The sequence below is a fragment of the Bufo bufo genome, chromosome 4, assembly GCF_905171765.1.
Source record: "Bufo bufo chromosome 4, aBufBuf1.1, whole genome shotgun sequence".
Lineage (NCBI taxonomy): Eukaryota > Metazoa > Chordata > Amphibia > Anura > Bufonidae > Bufo > Bufo bufo.
The window spans coordinates 259172992-259195136 of NC_053392.1; the positions used below are offsets into that span (position 1 = coordinate 259172992).

General features: G+C 40.4%; 1 protein-coding gene across 1 annotated transcript in view; it reads right to left on the minus strand.

Annotated features, from left to right (window-relative positions):
- CSMD1 (CUB and Sushi multiple domains 1) overlaps nt 1-22145 on the minus strand; it is a 2494699-nt gene that overhangs the window by 860484 nt on the left and 1612070 nt on the right. The window contains exons 22-23 of the mRNA XM_040430026.1: nt 2620-2789; nt 942-1098 (exon numbers count right to left, since the gene is read on the minus strand). Coding sequence (XP_040285960.1) covers nt 942-1098; nt 2620-2789 — 327 coding nt within the window. The remainder of the gene's footprint in view (nt 1-941; nt 1099-2619; nt 2790-22145) is intronic.

Consider the following 22145-nt stretch of genomic DNA (forward strand, 5'->3'; position numbering starts at 1 on the left):
CCGAGTGACAGAGCCTCTTTAAGTTACTATATCCCAACCATTTTTTCTAAATTGAGCAAAAGATGCTGTATTTTAAACATAACTGCAACTCCCTGTTCACCTTGACATGGTTTTGTGACATTTTCCATTCCATCTTTCTATTTCCAAGGTGTCCATTTTGCAAATTGAACACTCATTCATACTCATTTTTGTGAATTAGAAACATATTCATACATTTATAATGTCTGCCCTAGAGATTTGTAAAGTCACAAGATTCACCATGTCATTCTTGTCTGTGCCTCTAACCCCTTCCCAATATCTGCTTTGAATGCTGTAGCCCCCCAAAAAAAGAAAAAAAAATCAGAATGGCTAAATCACTCTTTTTGGCTGTTGTGCCATCAAAATAATGAATAAAAAGTATCTTTCACAGGTCTGTAGATAAAAATATATGGTGTCATGATGATGCAAAGAATTTTATTTTCTAAGTTTTCTATACTATAAAAATGTATCTATTTAATCATACTGAGCTGCAGAATAAAAGTATTATGTTATGCACAGTGAACACTATAAAAACAAAATATGTAAAGCAATGATACAGTTGCATTTTGTTTCCAATTCCATCCTATAAATGATTTTAGGGGTTATTTCCATCAATTGCACAGATTCCCAATCAATCCCAATAATAAAGGGGTTTAGCAAAGCTTCCACTTTAGAGCAGTACTCCTATAAACCTTGCTATGCAGGAAGTGAAGCTGTGCTGTACTTTCCTGCATAACCAGAGGCCAGGTGCAGGAAAATTTTTTGAAGGAAAATCGCAGAATTAGTAGGGGTCTGCAACCCAACTCTTATCAGTAAGTGGTGGCTTATTCTAGTGTAAAATTAAATAAATCAAAGCATAAGACTGATACAAAAAATAATCATAGCATAACATATACAGTATATATTGGGGGGAAACTACTTACTGTTATATACAAGATGAAACCCAATGTCGGTGTCTGATACATTTGTGTTAAATTCTATCCACAAATGGTTTGAAGTACTGTTAAGTGTTAATTTCAATAACTCATTTTTTGTATAAGCTCCTAAAAGTCGGGATGAACCATCTTTGCCATCATACACCTACAACAGAAAAGCAAAGCAGTCCTGTTAAAAACTAATCAGACACTGGGAATAAATCTCTAACAATTCCTACAATTTAATTTGTTTTCAGGATCCTTACAGTGGGCCAAAGTTTAAGTTTCTTATAAAGTGCTTCATTTTGGCAGGTTAGATGAAAGATCAAAACACTCCATATGCTGTCAAGACTTGTATAATCAATTATGTTTTCAAACATGTTAAAACCCCTTTCCCCAATACAATTAATATTTATACCTGTACTTTTCCTTTGAGATTGTATAACCTAGCTTTTATGATAATCTACTTAGGCTTAGGCAACTTCAATAAAGAAAAAAAAAGATCGGTGACATTTCAGTGTAGAGTGTCTTTTCTAAGATCATCAATGAGGGAGAAAAAAGAAATTGTCCACTCTGTTCCTTCTTGTCAGCTTCTATTAAAAGGAAATTGGAAATTTGAAGCTAAGCTGTCATCTTGCATTTTTGACTTGGTGCATGAGAGGACTGCAATTTTGAATTTAAGGTATAAGAAAGAAAGTGCTGTATAACAATTTAATAATACAACACAACAAATCTTGTAGACTTTAAAAAAATATTGAGCATGAGTTTAAAACATCAAATAAATTTGAAATGTGCATATATTAATTATGGCAATGTAGAAGTTGTTCAGAAAAGTATTTATTGGTATGGGTCCAACTACTGGGATTCCTGAGAATGGAAGGTCCATTTTAATTGGTACTGTGGCGAAGAAGGAAAAAAGGGATTCATGATTTTGCCATGTTTGTGAGTGCCATTGTTCTTCGAAATGTATGGAAATTGAAACAGCGAAAGAGCTTGGTTGTTTCCATCCCACATCATATGCTTCACTGCCAGGTGTGCCATAACAGGTATGATTATGTTAGAATGAAATGTATAGAAACGTATTTGTAATTTGTTGGCTTCTTAATGCTGATCTATCATATATTTATTCAGACTCTTTGAATATACAGTATATAGTGGTTGCTTAAATCAAATAACATAGTTTGGTAGTCTTTATATAAAGGCTAACCATGTAGAAGGCCACTCTGCCTGTCCTACCGAAGCCTCACCTCTTCCCATTAAGCCTCATTCCCTTTTTGAGCAATTCTATTTGCACCAAATTGCACCAAAATGTTTCCACCTTTTAGGCAGATTCTAGGTGCAGACACATTAGTAAATCTGAGCCACTGTGTACAATAGCATAACACATGCGGTACTTTAATCTGAATTGTCCTATAACATGTGGTTCTCCAGCTGTTGTTAGTCTACAACCCTCAGCATTTTCTCAAAGTGTTTGCTTTGTAGGATTTGCTAGAAGTTGGGTTTTCACAAACTCTGGAGGTCCAAAGGTTGAACATGATTGAAGTTTAGTGTGGCAATGTTACTTACAACAGCTTCCATTATAAAAGGCCCTATGTGACCTGTACAGTATTCTCCAGATGCAAGGAATAATCAGATTAAAATATTCTTTGAGTTACATTTCCAAAGACAATTTTAAGTATACTTTTACCTTAAGAATGTCACCCTCGACCAACTGAAAACTTCTGGCCCGTAAATGTATTCCCATTCCAGGTTGAGTTTCAATTCTATATATGCATTCATGGTTGTTATCATAGTTGGCCGGGAAATTTGGAGATAGCAATGTTCCTTCGTGTCCAGTAACGGTCGCTCCACATTCAGCTGAAGACGATAAGCATATTTAAAACAAACAATTAAAAATTGGTGAATTATCATTGCACTTAAGTAAAGAACACCATTGTAAAATCATTACAGTCTCAAGCTTAAATGTATGCACTCCTTATCTTGTTTATCCTCTGGACAAAATACCTTGATTTATTTTTAATTATTGGCATAATTGATGCAGAAAGTCCGAAATAGTATATGATGAATAGATTTCCCTAAGCTAATCGATTATCTTAACCCAGACAGTGTTTGATCTGACCACTCTGACAAAGCTGATCACTATAGCAAAGTGGCAGAGGTTCTTGAAAGCACTGCACCACTTTGTCTCCTGTTAACTGTACTTAGCATTCCTCAGAGGCTGCATGGTTGTGCCATTACAGTAAATGGCTGCCCATGTGCTCTCCAGTAAACATAGTAAATATAGGAATAATTAGTAAAAGCAATTGGACAATAGTGACATTTCTAAGCTATCTCCCACCAATGTCTATGTTGAGGCAAGCACTTATATTACTTAAAGAGGACCTTTCATGGGTTTTTAGTAAGTGAGATAAATATCTGTACTTGCGGGGTACCCCCTGCTGTGCTGCCACCCTGCCTGTTTTTTTAAAATAGTGCTCCTGCGCCCCGTTACGGCCCCCTGCAAATTTAGCACTCAGTATACTAATATTGAGCATCGGAGCAATGGGGAGGAGACACAGTTTTTCTCTGTGGGCGTCTCCTTCTCCCCTGGCTGTAGCGCTGTCCAATCGCAGCGCAGAGCGTCACAGCCAGGGAGGTTTTTTCTCCCTGGTTATGATGCTCTACGTGGCGATTGGACAGCGCTACAGCCAGGGGAGAAGGAGACGCCCACAGAGAAAGACTACATCTCCTCCCCATTGCTCCAATGCTCAGTATTAGCATACTGAGTGCAACAGTACAAAATAGATTTTGTTACAACCATGTGGAAATAGACTACATAATAATGAATCTAGCAAAATAAATACCGCTCCCCATTCCTGAATAGTGCAAGCAATAGCAAGCAGATTTGGCTTTTAGGTTCCTGGGAAAACTTGGCTACCTTGATCTGGACCTATTATAGACTGCAGAATACTAAATATGATCACTGAATAAAGTGGCCTAAATGGGAGGAAATGCTCAGATCCCCAAATACTGTAGCGTATTTATAACCGTGGGAGCAAAACCTCCACATGTGATCCGCTGCAAACGGCAATTACCAGCAAATAATGCATACAATGGAGGATGACGGCAACGGACCACATATGCCACAAAAAAATCCTACACAATATGGAATAATGTGTGGAATAGACTATGAGAATAAATAAATCACTGCAAAGGTGCACTACAATATATGCAAATGAAAATGCAAGGCTAAACCCTCATGCTTGATGTTAAAATGAGACTTTAGCCAGTATATTCCATTCAAGAACATATCGGTGCCTGCGCACACCCATCAAGGTATCTCAGATGGCGCGGGATCTACCGCTAAACCTACCTATAGTGTGTGAATACTGTCTGATAGTTGCTAAGGTCCAACTCACAGCCAAGCTTCCACAACCTCCAAAGTATGATCACAAATACAATGGGAGGAGGCTGTGAGACCCACCTATAACAGGCTAGTGTGACACAGGCGATCAGGTCCACCAGAATGTTACCAAAGATAAAAAATGGCACATTCCATACATATAGAGGCAAATCACTGAATAAAGTGGCCTAAATGGGAGGAACTGCTCAAAACCTGTATTTATAACTGGGGGAGCAAAACCTCCACATGTGATTCGATGCCAAACGGCAATCCCCAGCAAATAATGTATACAATGGTTACACTATATGTAGGTTTAGAGGTAGGTCCAGCGCCAACTGAGATACCTTGACGGTGTGCGGGGGATCCAATCCAGTTTTGCTCCCCCAGTTATAAATATGCTACAGTATTTGGGGTTCTGAGCATTTCCTCCCATTTAGGGCACTTTATTCAGTGACTTGTCTGTATATGTATGGAATGTGCCATTTTGGTAACATTCTGGTGCACCTGGCAGCCTGTGTTACACTAGCCTGTTATGGGTGGGGCTCTCATCCTCCTCCCTCCTCTCATTGTATTTGTGATCTTACTTTAGAGGTTGTGGAAGCTTGGCTGTGAGTCAGTCGGACCTTAGCACCTATCAGACAGTGTTCACACACTATAGGGGTGCCTTGACGGGGTGTGGGGAATCCGATATGTTCTTGAATTGAATATATTGGCTAAAGTCTTATTTTTACATCTAGCATGAGGGTTTAGCGTTGTATTTTCATTTTCATATATTGTAGTGCACCTTTACAGTGATTTATTTAGAATACTAAATCTACCAAGAAAAAAAAAACCTCTTAACTAGTGCCACAGCAGATTTGTCTTTTGGGTACCTGGGAAAGTTGGATTACCGCCAAGTCCATCAAGAAAAACATGTTTGATCCATTAATCTAACCTTTGCTTTGCAAGTGCTTTAATAAACGTTATGTTTTCTGTGACAGTAGCTAATGTAAACTGTAAACATCAAGTATGTTGTCTATTAGTGTGAACTATAACCATAAAGTGTACTGTGCCACTTTCATCTGATCTGTGAAAATGTATTTAAAAGAAAACTGACCACCCTTGGCCACCCCTTGCAAAAATACATAATTTGAAAAGTCTCAAGTATACTCCTATATTGATGTTAAATAGTTAATTCTATGAGAAATTCAGGCAGGTACTGAGGCTAGGGGAAAAACTTCAGTTCAGATCATCTTCAATGTCAGAAACATAAAGCTGCTACATTTTCAGTGACATAAAGTAGAAAAGAAATCCCATATTTAAAGCAAACACTTCTATAGCTTGTATAATCAAATAACCATCATGTGCTAAAATTAGCATAATAAAAAGCACAGTACAGACAAGACTGTCTGAGATATTCTGCATATAAATTACCTCCTATGTGTTTAAGGGCTTTGCTTTGTGCACATGGGCACAAGGTTGGTAGCAAAACATTTTTTTAAATGTCTTACCATGATTGTTCACTGAAAATAAGGGCCGTAGCTCAAAACTTTAAAGGGAATGTGTCACCAAAATCTTTGCCTATTATTTGTAGTACTGTATCACCATGATCTTGGCCTATTATCTACTCATGTAGTACTGCATATATTAGGTCAAGATTGACAAATTCACTTTAAGAACATCCCCATACCATTAGGCCACCAAATTTACTATGGCACTATGGGCTCATTTATTATACTGAAATACGCCTATAATAGGTGTATTTTAGGTGCAGATGGTGGCACAACAATTAGTTGTGCCGCAATATGCGACTTCTCCCGCTCACACCAGGTCTAAAAAAGTGGGCATGGCGGGGAAGTGGACGGCCTGTAGGCATGTCTCATTCATTATTTTCTACGCCTGGTTTAGGCATAGAAAATGGTCTAAATGTAAGCCAGCTAGGAAGCTGGTTTACATTTAGAAGCGGAGCTGGATGTGTTAAAGTTATGCAGAAGTTGGCGCCTCTTCATAACTTCGGCGATCCACCGCCAGTGCGGGGCTTTATTTAGACCGCTGTCTAAAATGCCAGTCTTAATAAATGACACCCTATGTATTTCTGGAAGAAGTATTTTCCAGGAATCTCCCAAACCTAGAATTATCCATCAAAATATTGTGTTGTGAAATGTGAGACATCACTTTAAAGAATGCTCCAGAGTACAGTGGTGGAGTCCTAGTTATGATATATTGCCAAACACTGACAATATATTAATGTGCTTGTTTCAATTTAACTACCATTTCTGTGAATCAACATACCAATCAAACACTCTAAGTGTAACCACTTAGATTGGCTTTAATTACATTGTAGCAATGATTAGATTAGATTTAATTAGTAACCATGTGCTTAATGAATTTGAAAGAGGAAGAGGGCATCTAGCCACCTTATTGGCACTCCCATGTTATGATCAAGGGGTTAGGGTGGGTTACCATCCCCTAGGCATAACAATGAGCCCATGTCTTGCCGCAATATATGAATATTTAAAGGGGTTGTCTCACTTCAGAAAATAACATTTATCATGTAGAGAAAGTTAATACAAGGCACTCATTAAATTATTGTGATTGTCCATATTCCCTCCTTTACTGGCTTCATTCATTTTTCCATCACATTATACACTGATCGTGAAGGAGAAAATGGAAATTATATAGTATAATGCTGCCTGATTATGCCAGACACTACATTCCCAAATGTTATATGTAAGTACACATTCCAAAGGTGGTGTATCACTCACTTGGGTGAGAGGCTATAGATTAAACAGGATGAAGAAAGTATTGGTAATGGATAGCAGATGTTGGGTAGCTAGGAAGAACATGAAGCAAGCTTGCGTTGTCCATGCATGAATGTATCTAGTAGGGTATTAGAGAGAGTTTAACCTATCCAATGAGGATAAGACATGTATGTATGGTTTAGGAAGGTTATGTATAAGATGAGTGTGGGCCTCTTCCCCTTTGAGCATTTTCCTTTGTGCGATTGAAGCTGTTAATGCTCCCAACTAGCCGCAATAAACCTTATTCTTCCTGAAGACTGCATTTTCTAAGTGGAATTCCACAACACTCGTTTCCATGGTTATGACCACCCCGCAAAACCATCAGTGGGAGCGCACATGCACAGCAGCTCCAGTCTCCGCTTCCTTGTATCTGTGCTGCAGTGGTGGTCGTAAACCCTGGATACGAGCAGTGTATAATGTGATGGAAAAATGAATCAAGCCAGCAAAGGGGGCAATATGGACAATCACAATACATTAGTAAGTGCCTTGTATTAACTTTATTTACATGATACATGTTATTTGCTGAAGTGAAGACATCCCCTTATAATGTTTGGTAAACATTGTATTAAAAAAAACTCTAAATAGTTAAAACCTTAGGTTATTTCTGTCTTTAGGTCACTTGTTATAAACATCTGAATAATTCAAACTAAAGTTTTTTTCTAGTAATTAGTTAGGCTTATAGTTAGGAAACTATTTTGAATGCTTTGGTTCAATTGTTTTCATGTGATTAATGGAACCGCTTATTTTATCTCTTCATTTTTTTCATTGAAGACTATTTTTTATGAAGGCAAAATGGACATGTTTGTTATGCTACTTTTAATTTCCTCATTCTAGATGTTAGTCCTTTAACCTTCATTTTTCTCGGCTTTTGTTTTGTGCCCAATAAAGGGCAGCCAGCCATTTATTTAGCATAGAAATGAATAACTCTCTGAAACCTCAGGAAAAATAAGCAGCATAGCAGGAGAAATATTTCTTCTTCAGGTCTGCCAGCAGGTGTATGATACTCTCTCTTGTGCACAGGTAGCTTGCAGTTTTATAGATTACACATTTATAGTAAAAATCAAGACATTTCAACACATCATTTGCTAAATGCATTCATTTCAATTATTAAATCTTGCAGTGTTTTACAATGAATAAAATAAAATGGCTAAGATACCGGTGCATTTCATGAATTTAATTCTCTGTATTGTATAAAGGAAAGACATTTAATTATATTTATTGTCTTTTTTTTTTTTTTTATAAAAAAAAATGAATCTATCTGTGGATAAAATGGAGGTATTGCTATGGAGAAATACAGCTTCATAAGGTCTACAGGTCCATCCCTTTTATTGTTAACCGTTACCGAAGTGTTGGGTCTATCTAACTGCAAATAACTGATTCATTTTTGAGCCAGCCTACATGTATTTGATACATTTGGATATAAATATATCTTTTTTTATTACATTTTTTTAAGAGGACACCTTTTGGATATAAATATATAATTTTTATCTTATTTTTTCATGAACAAAAAAGGGGCGGGATGTTTGTATGGGTGTGTATGTAGTCTGCTATACTATTGCTAATACTAGTAACTATTGCTAAAACTTTTTATTTTCTGTATTTCTCTTTTTATTTTTTTTATTAATTATTTATTTAGTTTTTACTTTTTATTTATTATTTTAAGTGAATTAACCCCTTGTTACAGCAGTCAAGGCAGGAAGAGGTTAATTCCCAGACTGCAGGCTAACAATTTTATAGCCAGCAGGTGGCGCTCTTACCTAAGAAAAATTACTCCCTGCCGGCGTTCAGATTTTCCAATGTGATAGACGCTTGTAGCAGAGAGCTACAAGCATCTATTACTGCCTAACCACTCCTGCCACATCTCCCTGTGACTGCAGCTGTCTAATGACAGCATGGTCATAGAGATCTGCAGCATCACGGGCCATCGTCAGACCGCCATGTTACCCGACGCTTTTATACGTCGGGTTACAGATAAGAGCCTACCGCCACAATGTATAAATTCATGCGGCAGTAGGCTCATGGTTAACCAAGCAGAGCTACAAACTTTTCATTATGACTGCAACAGGTATTTCAGCTCAGGGAGGATTATTCATTGAAGTGAATGAGACTGATCTGCAGTACGAGGCACAGCCAAAAGTATGACATTGTGCACATTGCCAATCAGCTGTTTGAAGGGTCTGGGGGGGCTCTCCTTTATAATTTACACTGCTCTGCCTAGTAAAGCTCTGTACAATACTTTGGGATTTCAATCCGGTCCCCTTTACTTGAATAGGTAAAATCTATAATCCCAGGACTGCATCTACTAAAATAAAGTTCTGTGGCTGGTAAATGATGAATGATGGGGACAAAGTCCCTTCATAAAGATGATTAGCCATCAGTTTAAAAAAAAAACTAAAAAAAAAACACCTTTCAATAAAAAGGACTTTAGCCATGAAAAGACAATCCAATATCATGCATACAACAAACCTCCAAAGCAGCATCTTCTTCTGTAGACTACAGATGTAACCACTGTTATTTTTACTGGCTTAATGCATTGACCCAACAAAAAAGCATTCCAATAATGCAAATCATGTTAAAATGACCATCCTGGTGCAGCGGGTGTCAAAATAAGGCTGGAGACTAGAGTTGAGTGAAGTCTTCAAAACTTTGATTTAGCTGCTTTGCTGAATTTCACAAAGAAATCAACTTAGTCACGAAGTGCATTTCTTTGTAATGGGCGCAATGATGGGGATGTCATGATGGGTATGTCACTGCATAGGTGAGAATTATATTTTTCACCGCATTTTAGGAAAAATTGATTCATCGCCACAAAGCACAAGGAAATTCAGCTTCGTTGTGAATCAAATTTTCCCTGGAATTTAGTTTGAAGTCCACTTTGTGAACTTTGATTCACTCATCACTACTGGTGACATCTGCATTCTGTATGTTTAAGTGAGGATAATTTGCAGTGACCATCTTTCCCCCTTCAATAGCCCACTCCAAACATTGGTATATTTAATTTAAAAGAAATACTGCAAGGAAAGACTAGATGGGCCAAATGGTTCTTATCTGCCGACACAATCTATGTTTCTATGAAAAAAGGGATGAAGCTATGACATAATGCCCTTATCTCAAATTAAAAGTAGAAATTATTATTTACAACTTTATTGGGATTAGTGTGCAGGGGCGGACTGAGCGGTCGGGCACTTCGGAAGTGGTCCGAGGGCTCGGCCGGAAAGGGGGCTCGGCGGCCGCCGCCCGGTACAGCAAATTATTTCACCTGTCCGCAACATCAGGTAGGCTATGGGGCCCGGAGCTACTTACCTCACGTCACGTAAGTTACATGGGAGGATGGTCTGGCAGCCGGAGCTACACGAGAGGAGGCGCAGCGCCGAGGCGAGCCGTCGTCGCATACTGAAGTCAAATACTGACGTCAACGTGCGACGCCTCCACAGGCCGCGCTGAGGCGGGATTTTTTTTCAGCTGCCTGCACTGGCACTGCAAACAGTGGGAGCCGCATCTGAGTAGCCTGATGGGCCGACCAGAGCCCTATGGACAAGGTATATTGAATCTTACTGCTGTATCGTCTACTAAGGTATCGATCCTGTACTGGGAATTAATGCCCTACAGTGTAAATTACTAAAAATCCAGCAAGCAACAGGATTTTGTTGATTACCAATGAAATCAACCAAATCTGAAGCATTCCCAATGTAAGAGAGGAGGCTGGAGTAATGTAGGGATTATTGCAGGATGGTTGATGTGTACAGGTGGGACTGATCAGCAGGTGGACAGGAGGACTGAGAGCCTATAGGTAGAGCTGGGGGCACAGGCTGCCTATGGCATATACAGTCAGGTCAATAAATATTGGGACATCAACATAATTCTAACATTTTTGGCTCTGTACACAACCACAATGGATTTGAAATTAAACGAACAAGATGTGCTTTAACTGCAGACTGTCAGCTTTAATTTGAGGTTATTTACATCCAAATCAGGTGTACGGTGTAGGAATTACAACAGTTTGCATATGTGCCTCCCACTTGGTAAGGAACCAAAAGTAATGGGACAATTGGCTTCTCAGCTGTTCCATGGCCAGGTGTGTGTTATTCTCTCATTATCCCAATTACAATGAGCAGATAAAAGGTCCAGAGTTCATTTCAAGTGTGCTATTTGCATTTGGAATCTATTTCTGTCAACTCTCAAGATGAGATCCAAAGAGATGTCACTAACAGTGAAGCAAGCTATCATTAGGCTGAAAAAACAAAACAAACCCAGAGATAGCAAAAACATTAGGCGTGGCCAAAACAACTGTTTGGAACATTCTTAAAAAGAAGGAACGTGCCAGTGAGCTGAGCAACACCAAAAGACCCGGAAGACCAAGGAAAACAACTGTGGTGGATGACCAAAGAATTCTTTCCCTGGTGAAGAAAACACCCTTCACAACAGTTGGCCAGATCAAGAACACTCTCCAGGAGGTAGGTGTATGTGTGTCAAAGTCAACAATCAAGAGAAGACTTCCCCAGAATGAATACAGAAGGTTCACCACATGATGTAAACCATTGGTGAGCCTCAAAAACAGGAAGGCCAGATTAAAGTTTGCCAAACAACATCTAAAAAAGCCTTCACAGTTCTGTAACAACATCCTATGGACAGATGAGACCAAGATCAACTTGTACCAGAGTGATGGGAAGAGAATAGTATGGAGAAGGAAAGGAACTGCTCATGATCCTAAGCATACCACCTCATCAGTGAAGCATGGTGGTGATAGTGTCATGGCATGGGCATGTATGGCTGCCAATGTAACTGATTGTCTTGTATTTATTGATGATGTGACTGCTGACAAAAGCAGCAGGATAATTTCTGAAGTGTTTCGGGCAATATTAACTGCTCATATTCAGCCAAATGCTTCAGAACTCATTGGACGGCGCTTCAAAGTGCAGATGGACAATGACCCTAAGCTTACTGCAAAAGCAACCAAACAGTTTTTTAAGGTAAAGAAGTGGAATGTTATGCAATGGCCAAGTCAATCACCTGACCTGAATATGATTGAGCATGCATTTCACTTGCTGAAGACAAAACAGAAGGGAAAATGCCCCAAGAACAAGCAGGAACTGAAGACAGTTGCAGTAGAGGCCTGGCAGAGCCTCACCAGGAATGAAATCCAGCGTCTGGTGATGTCTATGCGTACCAGACTTACGGCTGTAATTGACTGCAAAGGATTTGCAACCAAGTATTAAAAAGTGAAAGTTTGATTTATGATTATTATTCTGTCCCATTACTTTTGGTCCCTTAACAAGTGGGAGGCACATATGCAAACTGTTGTAATTCCTACACAGTTCACCTGATTTGGATGTAAATACGGTACCCTCAAATTAAAGCTGACAGTCTGCAGTTAAAGCACATCTTGTTCGTTTCATTTTAAATCCATTGTGGTGGTATATAGAGCAAAAAAAATTGGAATTGTGTTGATGTCCCAATATTTATGGACCTGACTGTATATATGTAATCCTATTGTTTCTCTTCTCATGCATCTTTCTTGGTAAGGTAAGACTCTGTAGCCTCCTGTACATAATAGTGAGGACACAGATCAGGAGTATCTTCACATCTGATCACCACCACGTGTCTCCTCTGTGCAAAGCCTGCCACCATCCAATGCATCGAAATACTGACACATTGTGTGTGTGTGTGTGTATCTATGTGTTTATATATCGTATATCTATGTGTGTATATATCTATATCTATGTGTGTGTGTGTATCTATAGCTATGTGTGTATATATCTATATCTATGTGTTTGTATATCTATAGCTATGTATATATCTATATATATGTGTGTATATATCTATAGCTATGTAGAGGGACTGCTGTTTCTTCCAAAGATTCAACAAGCGACCACGGCGAGGGAGGAAGTTTTGTGGGTGTCTTGTGCTTTATCCCACAAAACTCCTCCCTGGTGAAGTGAGTGGTGTTCCTTTTTAAGTTTTTTTTTTATTACCTTGTCTACTGTGGGCCAACTGTTGGTCACCAACACCCCAAAGACTTAAGGGGGACCGCACTGACCTCCAAATGCTTTTATGGTCATGATGTCTACAGCTATATCGATCCTTGTGTCTAACCACTGAAGCACGTTTATATACTATATTATATGTCTATATACTGATATATGTATAAAAACATTGAGTAGTCCATACGGGCTGACCTAATAGCCTGAATACGGATAACATTTCCTATAGATAGACTGGTGCCACCAGTGTGGTTACCTATTTTTGCCTTTTTCTTTTATCTCACTATCACCTATGTAGCGGTCGTCCGCATATATGTAACCACCATCAGCAGCCTCTCTAGACTTCCATTGCTTTATCATAGCTGTCCAACCTATCACTCTGAACAATCTTTAAAATATCCACCCTTTGGCGCCCTGCCTGTTACTCTCTGACCTCCCCTGAATTTTGTTCAGGGAAGTCTTGGATTAACCCTCTATCTTTTTTTCTTTTCACAGGCCCAGAGCCAGCCAGGCCCAGAGCCATCACCATAGCCAGCCAGCCCCAGAGCCAGCCAGGCCCAGGCCCACAACCATCCAATCACAGGCCTACAGCCAGCAAGCCTACATCTTGCCAACCAGCAAGCCATAGCCAGCTAGCCCACAGCCATCCAGCCAGCAAGTCCACATCCTGCCAATCAGCAAGCCACAGCCTGCCAGCGGTAGCCAGCAAACCATAGCCTACCAGCCACCAACCGTAATTAAGGTAGGAACCAACTTGGCCTAGGTATCAGAGAGATATGTTTTGTTGTTATATTGCGAATAGGAACCATAGCGTTAGAGAGACCTCTCTCCAGGACCCATTAGACTCCATTGTAGTCTCTAATGTGACCTGGAGGGTACTCTGTCTAACACACTCTCTAAAGGACACTGAAATGTCCTCTGCCAGAAAGACCACCCTCAATGGCCCATTAGAAAGTGTCCCCTCCATTGTACTCTCTAATGGGGCCTGGAGGGGATTTTTTCTAACACACTCTCTAATGGACACTTAGATGGCCTCTATTAGAAAGACCCCCCTCCAAGCCTATTAGACTGACTCCATTGTAGTCTCTAATGGGGCCTGGAGGGGATTCTTTCTAACACACTCTCTAAAGGACACTGAGATAGCCTCTGCCAGAAAGGCCGCCCTCGATGGCCCATTAGATATAGTCCCCTCCATTGTAGTCTCTAATGTGGCCTGGAGGGTATTCATTCTAACACACTCTCTAATGGACACTTAGAGGGACTGTTAGAAATACCCCTCTTCAGGCTGGAGGCGGGATATGGGTGTGGCTGAAGGCGGAGCATGGGCATGGCTGGAGGCAGGATGTGGGTGGGGCCTGGAAGGGGGCCATTGATTTATTTTGCCCGGGGGCCCTAAGGGTTCTCAGTCCTCCCCTGTCAGTGTGTATTTAATTATCCTCCATTTGTGTATAAGATTATGGCACTAATAAATGTATTTTATGCTCTTTCCTTTGCTATTAACTCTAACCTACAAAATGTCTATTAGGTTAAGATTGCTTTCTTCTCTACTTTTAGGCACATTAACACATTCATGTTGTAACATGAAGGCCATTGTCTGGTAGTAGGGAATTTATATTTAAGAAAAAGCAAAGAAAGTCCAGTGTCACTCACTATTAGTTGCGGTTCTTCTTTATTGTATATTCCAAATGAGGATACATGTGAAAGAACACAGACGGCAGCGGGTGGACACGTACCTGCAGAGCAAAGGTATAGCGGCGACGGCCGTTTGCTCGTATGGCGCTTCGTCAGGCCAGCATGTCAACGGCAAGAGAATGCCTGCTTTTATACCTGTGTGCACACCCCTTGTCTGACATCACTGGGCGGCGCCCAGCCGTGGCGCTCACCTGTGAGGTCAGACTAGGGCCAAAGGTGTGTTCACAATACAGAAGCTATCTGCATTAATTAAAACCAAAAAACAGAAACATGTATATGGAAACATAAATCATAGCAATTCTACAGGAATACTCCCATGTCTATTTTCTCATTTAATCCCAAGGGATCCATCGCATTGGTGCACAGTATCCACCTGCTTTCTCTTCTAAGTAGCTCCCGATGTCTGTCTCTGCCCTGGGGTGGGTTCTTTACGATCTCAATACCTGCAAACCTGAGTACTTCACTTCTTCCCCCATGATCATGTTTTACATGATGTATAAGGCACGGACAGCACTTTTCAGAGGTGAGGGAAGCAAGGTGTTCCTTTATTCTCTCATTAAGACTCCTTATTGTTTTACCTATAAAGAACCTACCACACATACAAGGTATAAGGTAGACTACAAATCTACTTCTGCAAGTAATCAAGGTATTTACTGTGTGCTGTACACCTCCGAATATCAAAGTTTCCCATTGTGGGTTAAACTTGCAGCAGGGGCAATTTCCGCAACGGCGGTTACCCGTGGGACGCTACCCCCAATAGCCAAGTTTCTGTTTTTTCCTCCTGAAAGCGACTACGGACTAATCTGTCCTTTAGTGTATGGCACTTCTTGAATGTTAGTATAGGACGGGTGCCTCTGATGTCACTTAGACTCTCGTCATTTTCTATTAACTCCCAGTTGTCGTTTATGGTTTTCATTATTTGATCAGCTAGGGGGCTAAACTTAAAGCAAAACACGCAAGGATTTTAATTTTTCTGTGTTGTTATTTTTAGAGCCTGTTCTATTTTCGGTTTCTTTTTGAAGCCCAGATGAGTAACCCTCATCATTGCATCATTCAGGAGACTACTAGGGTCCTGGACAGTAAGCGATTTCTTAGGTCCAGAGCCTGCTTTCTATAATCTTCATCCCTTTTGTTGATGCATCTCAACCTGACAAATTGTCCATAAGGGATGGTAGCTAGCATAATGTAGCAGCGAGTTAACTCGCCATCCCTAGCAGGTATGAGTACATCTAAAAATTCAAGCTGTAGGCCTCCAAACTTGTATGTAAACACCATGTTCATGTCATCCGTCTGGTTGAGATGCTCAACAAACTGTTTAAAGGTGTTTTCCATGTCTGACCATACAATAAGTATGTCATCCACGAATCTGTGGTATGTTTGTATGTATGGGAGGAAAGGGTTTGTGACTAAATAAATGTACCTGTCCTCAAACCTAGCAAGGTACAAATTTGCAAAAGTACATGCAACCAGCGTGCCCATTGCTGTCCCAAACTTTTGCCTGTACCACGCATCCCCAAACATGAAGGCATTATGTTTAAGGACTAGGCCGAGGGCGTCACTGATGAAGACCCTAAAGGCTTCACTCTTGTCTGTGCTGCCCAAAATTTCTGCTATAGCTTTTATGCCTTCATCCTGTGGGATGCGCTTGTACAGGTTTTCAACATCAAGGGACACTAATTGATAGTTCCCCTGCCACTGCACGGACTGCAATGCCACGAGTAAATCGGCAGTGTCCCTCAAATACGACGGTACATGCTGTACCATAGGTCTGAGCAGCCAATTGAGGTACTTGGAAAAAGGTTCAGTCACTGACTCAATCCCCGAGACTATGGGTCACTGACTCAATCCCCGAGTCAGTGACTTATGCACCTTGGGCACAAATTACCAAGTGGGTTTCTTTGGAAAGAGTGGTATTCATTTTTCAGCTACCTTACGTGACAATACATTGAGCTCTACATATTTAACTAGGATACTCCTTAAGAGGCCCTGTGTTTAAACGTAGGGTCAGAGCGCAATATTTCATATGTTGGCGTGTTCCCCAGCTGCCTGTGAGCTTCACTTAGGTAGTATTCCCTGGTCATGAGAACCACGTTGCCCCCCCCCCCCCTTGTCCGCCGGTTTAACAACTATATTATTTTGGCTTTTTAGCCACTTCAATGCTTTTTATTCCTTTACATCTATGTTTTTGTGTGCCCGAGGGTATACCAGGGCTTTAATTCCCTCTAGCACCCTAAGTTGAAAGATGTCTATGATGTTACCGGCGGGCAAGTTTGTTAAGTCCAAAGTCGTATAACACTTTGGTGAATAATATGAAACTTCAATTCTAAGACTTTAAGGACAGGAATCTGAAGTTGGCTTTGGTACTGGCTGGTACCTCAGACTTAACAAATTTTGCCTGGCAGCAGCACATAGGTTTTAATGGTGTATGGAGACAGGTCTCTGTATAGCATTAAAACAAAGTTTTGGAACAAATTGACTTTGGATTTTAATTTCCTTTATAGAACCAACCTTGTACAAAGATTGTCACCACTCATTAGTTCCTGTCCCCAATGGCTGTCACAATGTAACTCCGCTTAGTTTATACACATAAGTCCACTTTCATAGATGCCAACTAAACTATAATTTTGTTTTAGAAGCTCTCAGAGGAAGCCCATAGAACAAAGGGAAAAACATATAACATTTCATGTATGGTATATGTTTTACTGGATTCCAACCTAGTACCCAGCACCGTTAGGCACAAGTGCCAATCACTGAGCCACTGTGATGCCAAATAGGCCCTTATCTTGCCTGCTGAATTATGAAAATATTCTCAAGAAGAGAATACAGTGTCTCTTAAGGATAACATGTGTCCGCTCTTTAAATGGTTCCATATAGGGTCCTTGTAAGCACCATTATCTTGGCTAAAAGAATAATTAAAGGGGTTATCCAATACTATAAAAATGTCCCCCATATGCCGGGCCCCTCAGAGTGAATATACTTACCCCACTCCTCACTCCCTGCGCCTGTCCTGGTCCCCACCCAGCTGCAGCTTGTCCCCATGCGCGGATGAAAACATCCAGTGTTGGGGGGAGCAGCCACAGGCAGGCGGGGACAGGGATGAGCATCCCTAGCATCACCCGCAATGCTAGGGAGGCCCACCCCCGTCCCTGCCTGCCATTGGCTGCATCCCCCGACAACGGATGTTTTCATCCTTGCACGGGGAAAAGCAGCAGTGGCGGTGCGAAGACTGGGAGTGGCGCAGGGGGGCGGGGAGCTAGGTAATTATATTCACTGTAAGGGGCCTGGCATATAGGGGACATTTTCATAGTACTGGATAACCCCTTTAAATAACTGGGATTAAGAGAGCATAACTATTACTTATTTGTTTTTATATGGTCAGAACCAGTCTTATATGGGTTTACAGTTTGGAGCTTTAATTGGGTAAATGCACACACATATATTTATCACTTTCTGTTCAAGAATAGTATGAGACAAGATAAACCATATATGATGCCCCCAGTATCAGACAAAATCTCATCTTCTGAATGTCACAATAGTTCTTATCTGTACATCACAGATTCCTAACACTACCTTGGTCATTTATTTGAATCCAGTGCTCCAGTCACAGACATAATATGGAATGTTCAAGAGTTGTAAGCACACAACTCAATGTTTCCCTTGAGAAATTCCATTATACTCAAACCCTTATGAGACAGGAAATTGAAAAGTCACTTACTTGTGGAAAACATCACATGATTCTCTTTAAATGCTGAATGCACATTTGTCACAGTCTAGTATTTCTGACAGCTCGGCTTTCAATAAATAAAAATCATCAGGGAATTTTCTGCCTGCATATGTTAGGTACATTATTGCTTTGTGCTTCTACACATCAGTTATGTAAGGTAACTATAATTAACACTCAATGACACTCAATCCTTAAGGGATTTTTGCTATCGTTTTTAAATCTACCAATATAAAAATGCAGCAACCCTTGATAAAATCGAAAACCGACATATCTTAATCCCTTAATGGATGCTTATATCATATAAACCCTTATTTAGAAATTTTCCACACTTTTACGAGAAGTTGGCTGTGGAACCATTATGTCAGCCAACAGGTTTGACTTTGGGTGAATCTTAAGGGCATTATCTTGGCAGTCCCCTGGTCCATCATATAGAAGCCACTAGGCCACTACCTCTTGGAGTAGTCTATGTGCGGTTGAAATATGACCCACAGAGGTCAGACACACCAGTGTGGAACACTTGGTATTCAGGGACAACAATAGTCCGGGACAAGCCAAGGTAAGGTTAAGTACATGTGAACCTGTGGAACATGTCCGAGGTCAGAGCAGGCAGCAAAGGGTCATTACAGAAACCAAGCATAGGTCAGGTCAAGCAGTAGATGATTAGAGTCAGGAATCATGGCCAGAGGTGGATAGACAGGCAGACAAATGGAACAGGAGATGAGAAGCCATTGGCTGGGGAAAACTAAGCTGCATGCACTGTCCCTTTAAGAGTCAGAGGGAACACACATCCTATTGCCAGCAGAGGTATATCCTTGTGGAGCAGTAGCTGGGCCCATTGCAGAACAACAGGAGACAGTTAGCGGGTCCGAACCACCAGACCTGGGTGAGGGGACAGTACTTTAAGCCCAATGCTTTTTGAGAAAAGCCAGAACTTATCAACACGGGAGAATTGAGGTTGATATCTTCACTTACGATCCACTACACCCCTGTAATGGAGGTCTTGGACTCCTGCCAAATCTGAAAAAAATTACTAACAGTGAAGTCAACTGCCAGGGTAGAGTCAACTGCCGGAACTCCAGAGGAAACAGCCACCTTAAAGATGAATTCTTGATTGTCGGCCATAAACAATGAAGAACACAGTCACTGACAAGGATTCATTGACGTGATTATTGTGCAAGAACTCTGCCCAGGGTAGTTAGAAGGCTCAATCATCTCATCATGACGTGCTGATGTGAAGTGTCTCAGGTTATTGACCAAGACCTGGTTGGTACGCTCCACTTGTCCATTGACTGTCTGTCTGTAGGTGATAGGCTGAGGAAATATCCAGTTCAATCTCCACAAGCTTGCATATGACTCTCCAATTCTCTCCTTGGAGAAGGTAATTGTGAAGGTAATCCATGGAGGTGAAAAAATTACTTCTACAAACAATTTAGCTAGTTAACTGTCAGAGGAGAAACATGGCAAGGACACAAAGTGGGCCATCTTTGAAAATTGATCAGCCACCTCCCTTAATACCATGCAGCCAGAGGAAGAAGGCAGATCAGTAGCAAAATTCATGGAGATATGCTGCCAGAGAACTTATGGTAGTGGCAATGAGAGAAGTCCTGCAGGTCTTTTTCTAGAAGGCTTATTCTTGGTATAGGTAGCGCAGGCTGCAAGAAAGTCCCAAACATTTTTATACATAGAGGACCACCAGTAGTGTCGACAAATCAGATTATTGGTCTTGTAAAGAGCAGGATGACTGGAGGCTTTGGAGCTATGACCCCAGGCTATAACCTGCATTCCCTTGAGCGAGTTAATAAATATTTTACCAGGCTATCCTTCTTAGATGATAGAAATAGAATCAGCTCACCCCCATCCACTATGTTTGTGCATAAACATAGGGCTGGCTTCCAGTAGTGATGTCCCGAACTATTCGCCGGCGAACAGTTCCCGGCGAACATAGCTTGTTCGCGTTTGCCGCGGTGGGCGAACATATGCGATGTTCGGTCGGCCCCCTATACATAATCATTGAGCAAACTTTGACCCTGTACCTCATAGTCAGCAGACACATTCCAGCCAATCAGCATATCCTTACTCCCAAACCCTCCCACCTCCTATCAAAAAGGAAGGACAGCATCCATCTTAGATTCATTCTGAAGCTGCAGTGTCACAAATTTGACTAAGTTGTAATCGCAATGCGATTAATACAGGTTATATTAATCGCATTGCGAATTCAACTTAGAGCTGGGTTCCTAATGGTTGTATTGCTAGAATATAACGAAGATTGAGAATATAGTGCTATATTCGTTTTATTCGTCAATTCTAACAATACAACCATTAGGAACTCAGATCTAAGTTGTAATCGCACTGCGATTAATACAGGTTATATGAATCACATTGCAAATTCAACTTAGAGCTGGGTTCCTAATGGTTATATTGCTAGAATATAACGAAGATTGAGAATATAGTGCTATATTAGTTATATTCGTCAATTCTAGCAATACAACCATTAGGAACTCAGATCTAAGTTGTAATCGCAATGCGATTAATACAGGTTATATTAATCGCATTGCGAATTCAACTTAGAGCTGGGTTCCTAATAGTTGTATTGCTAGAATATAACGAAGATTGAGAATATAGTGCTATATTCGTTATATTTGTCAATTCTAGCAATACAACCATTAGGAACTCAGATCTAAGTTGTAATCGCACTGCAATTAATACAGGTTATATTAATCGCATTGCGAATTCAACTTAGAGCTGGGTTTCTAATAGTTGCATTGCTAGAATATAACGAAGATTGTGAATATATAGTGCTATGTTCGTTATATTCGTCAATTCTAGCAATACAACCATTAGGAACTTAGCTCTAAGTTGAATTCGCAATGCGATTAATGCAGGATATATTAATCGCATTGCGAATTCAACTTACCACACAATGTGTCAACTACGTAATTTTCCATGGGAGTTTTGCCATGGATCCCCCTCCGGCATGCCACAGTCCAGGTGTTAGTCCCCATGAAAGAACTTTTCCATCACTATTGTGGCCAGAAAGAGTCCCTGTGGGTTTTAAAATTCGCCTGTCTATTGACAGTTCGCCCGTTCGCGAACATTCGCGGAAGTTCGCGTCCGCGAACAGAAAATTTTATGTTCGCAACATCTCTAGCTTCCAGGTGATATATGGAATACAAGTTTGTTCAGTACCCAGATAAAATCCATTATACTTTATTTAGTTTTGAAACATATAGAATAAATTTAAAATCAATTTTGCTTATGTGTTTCTGGTGGAGCTATGCAAGGAGCTGTCTAACTCAGGCATCTGCCATGCAGAAAACTACAACTCAGTTCCATTCAAGTGATACACAGGGGAAAGACATATTATAGCATCATATACATAAATTTATTTCTGTAATGGAAATGTTCCTTTAGGGAATTCATATCAGAATATTTTAATATCAGTGATCTTATAATAAACTCAGACAATAGGAAACTATGTAATTCCATCAGAAGACCTCAGTCTTGTGTTTACCTCTACAGTAGCAACAGGCAATCTCATAATTAGTTGCCAGGAGGATTGAAAGTAACTCAACGGCTTCGATGTCTTATTTGATCCTTCTACATGTATACAGTAAAATAGTAATTCAGATATAGGAATACAGCACATCAGTAGGC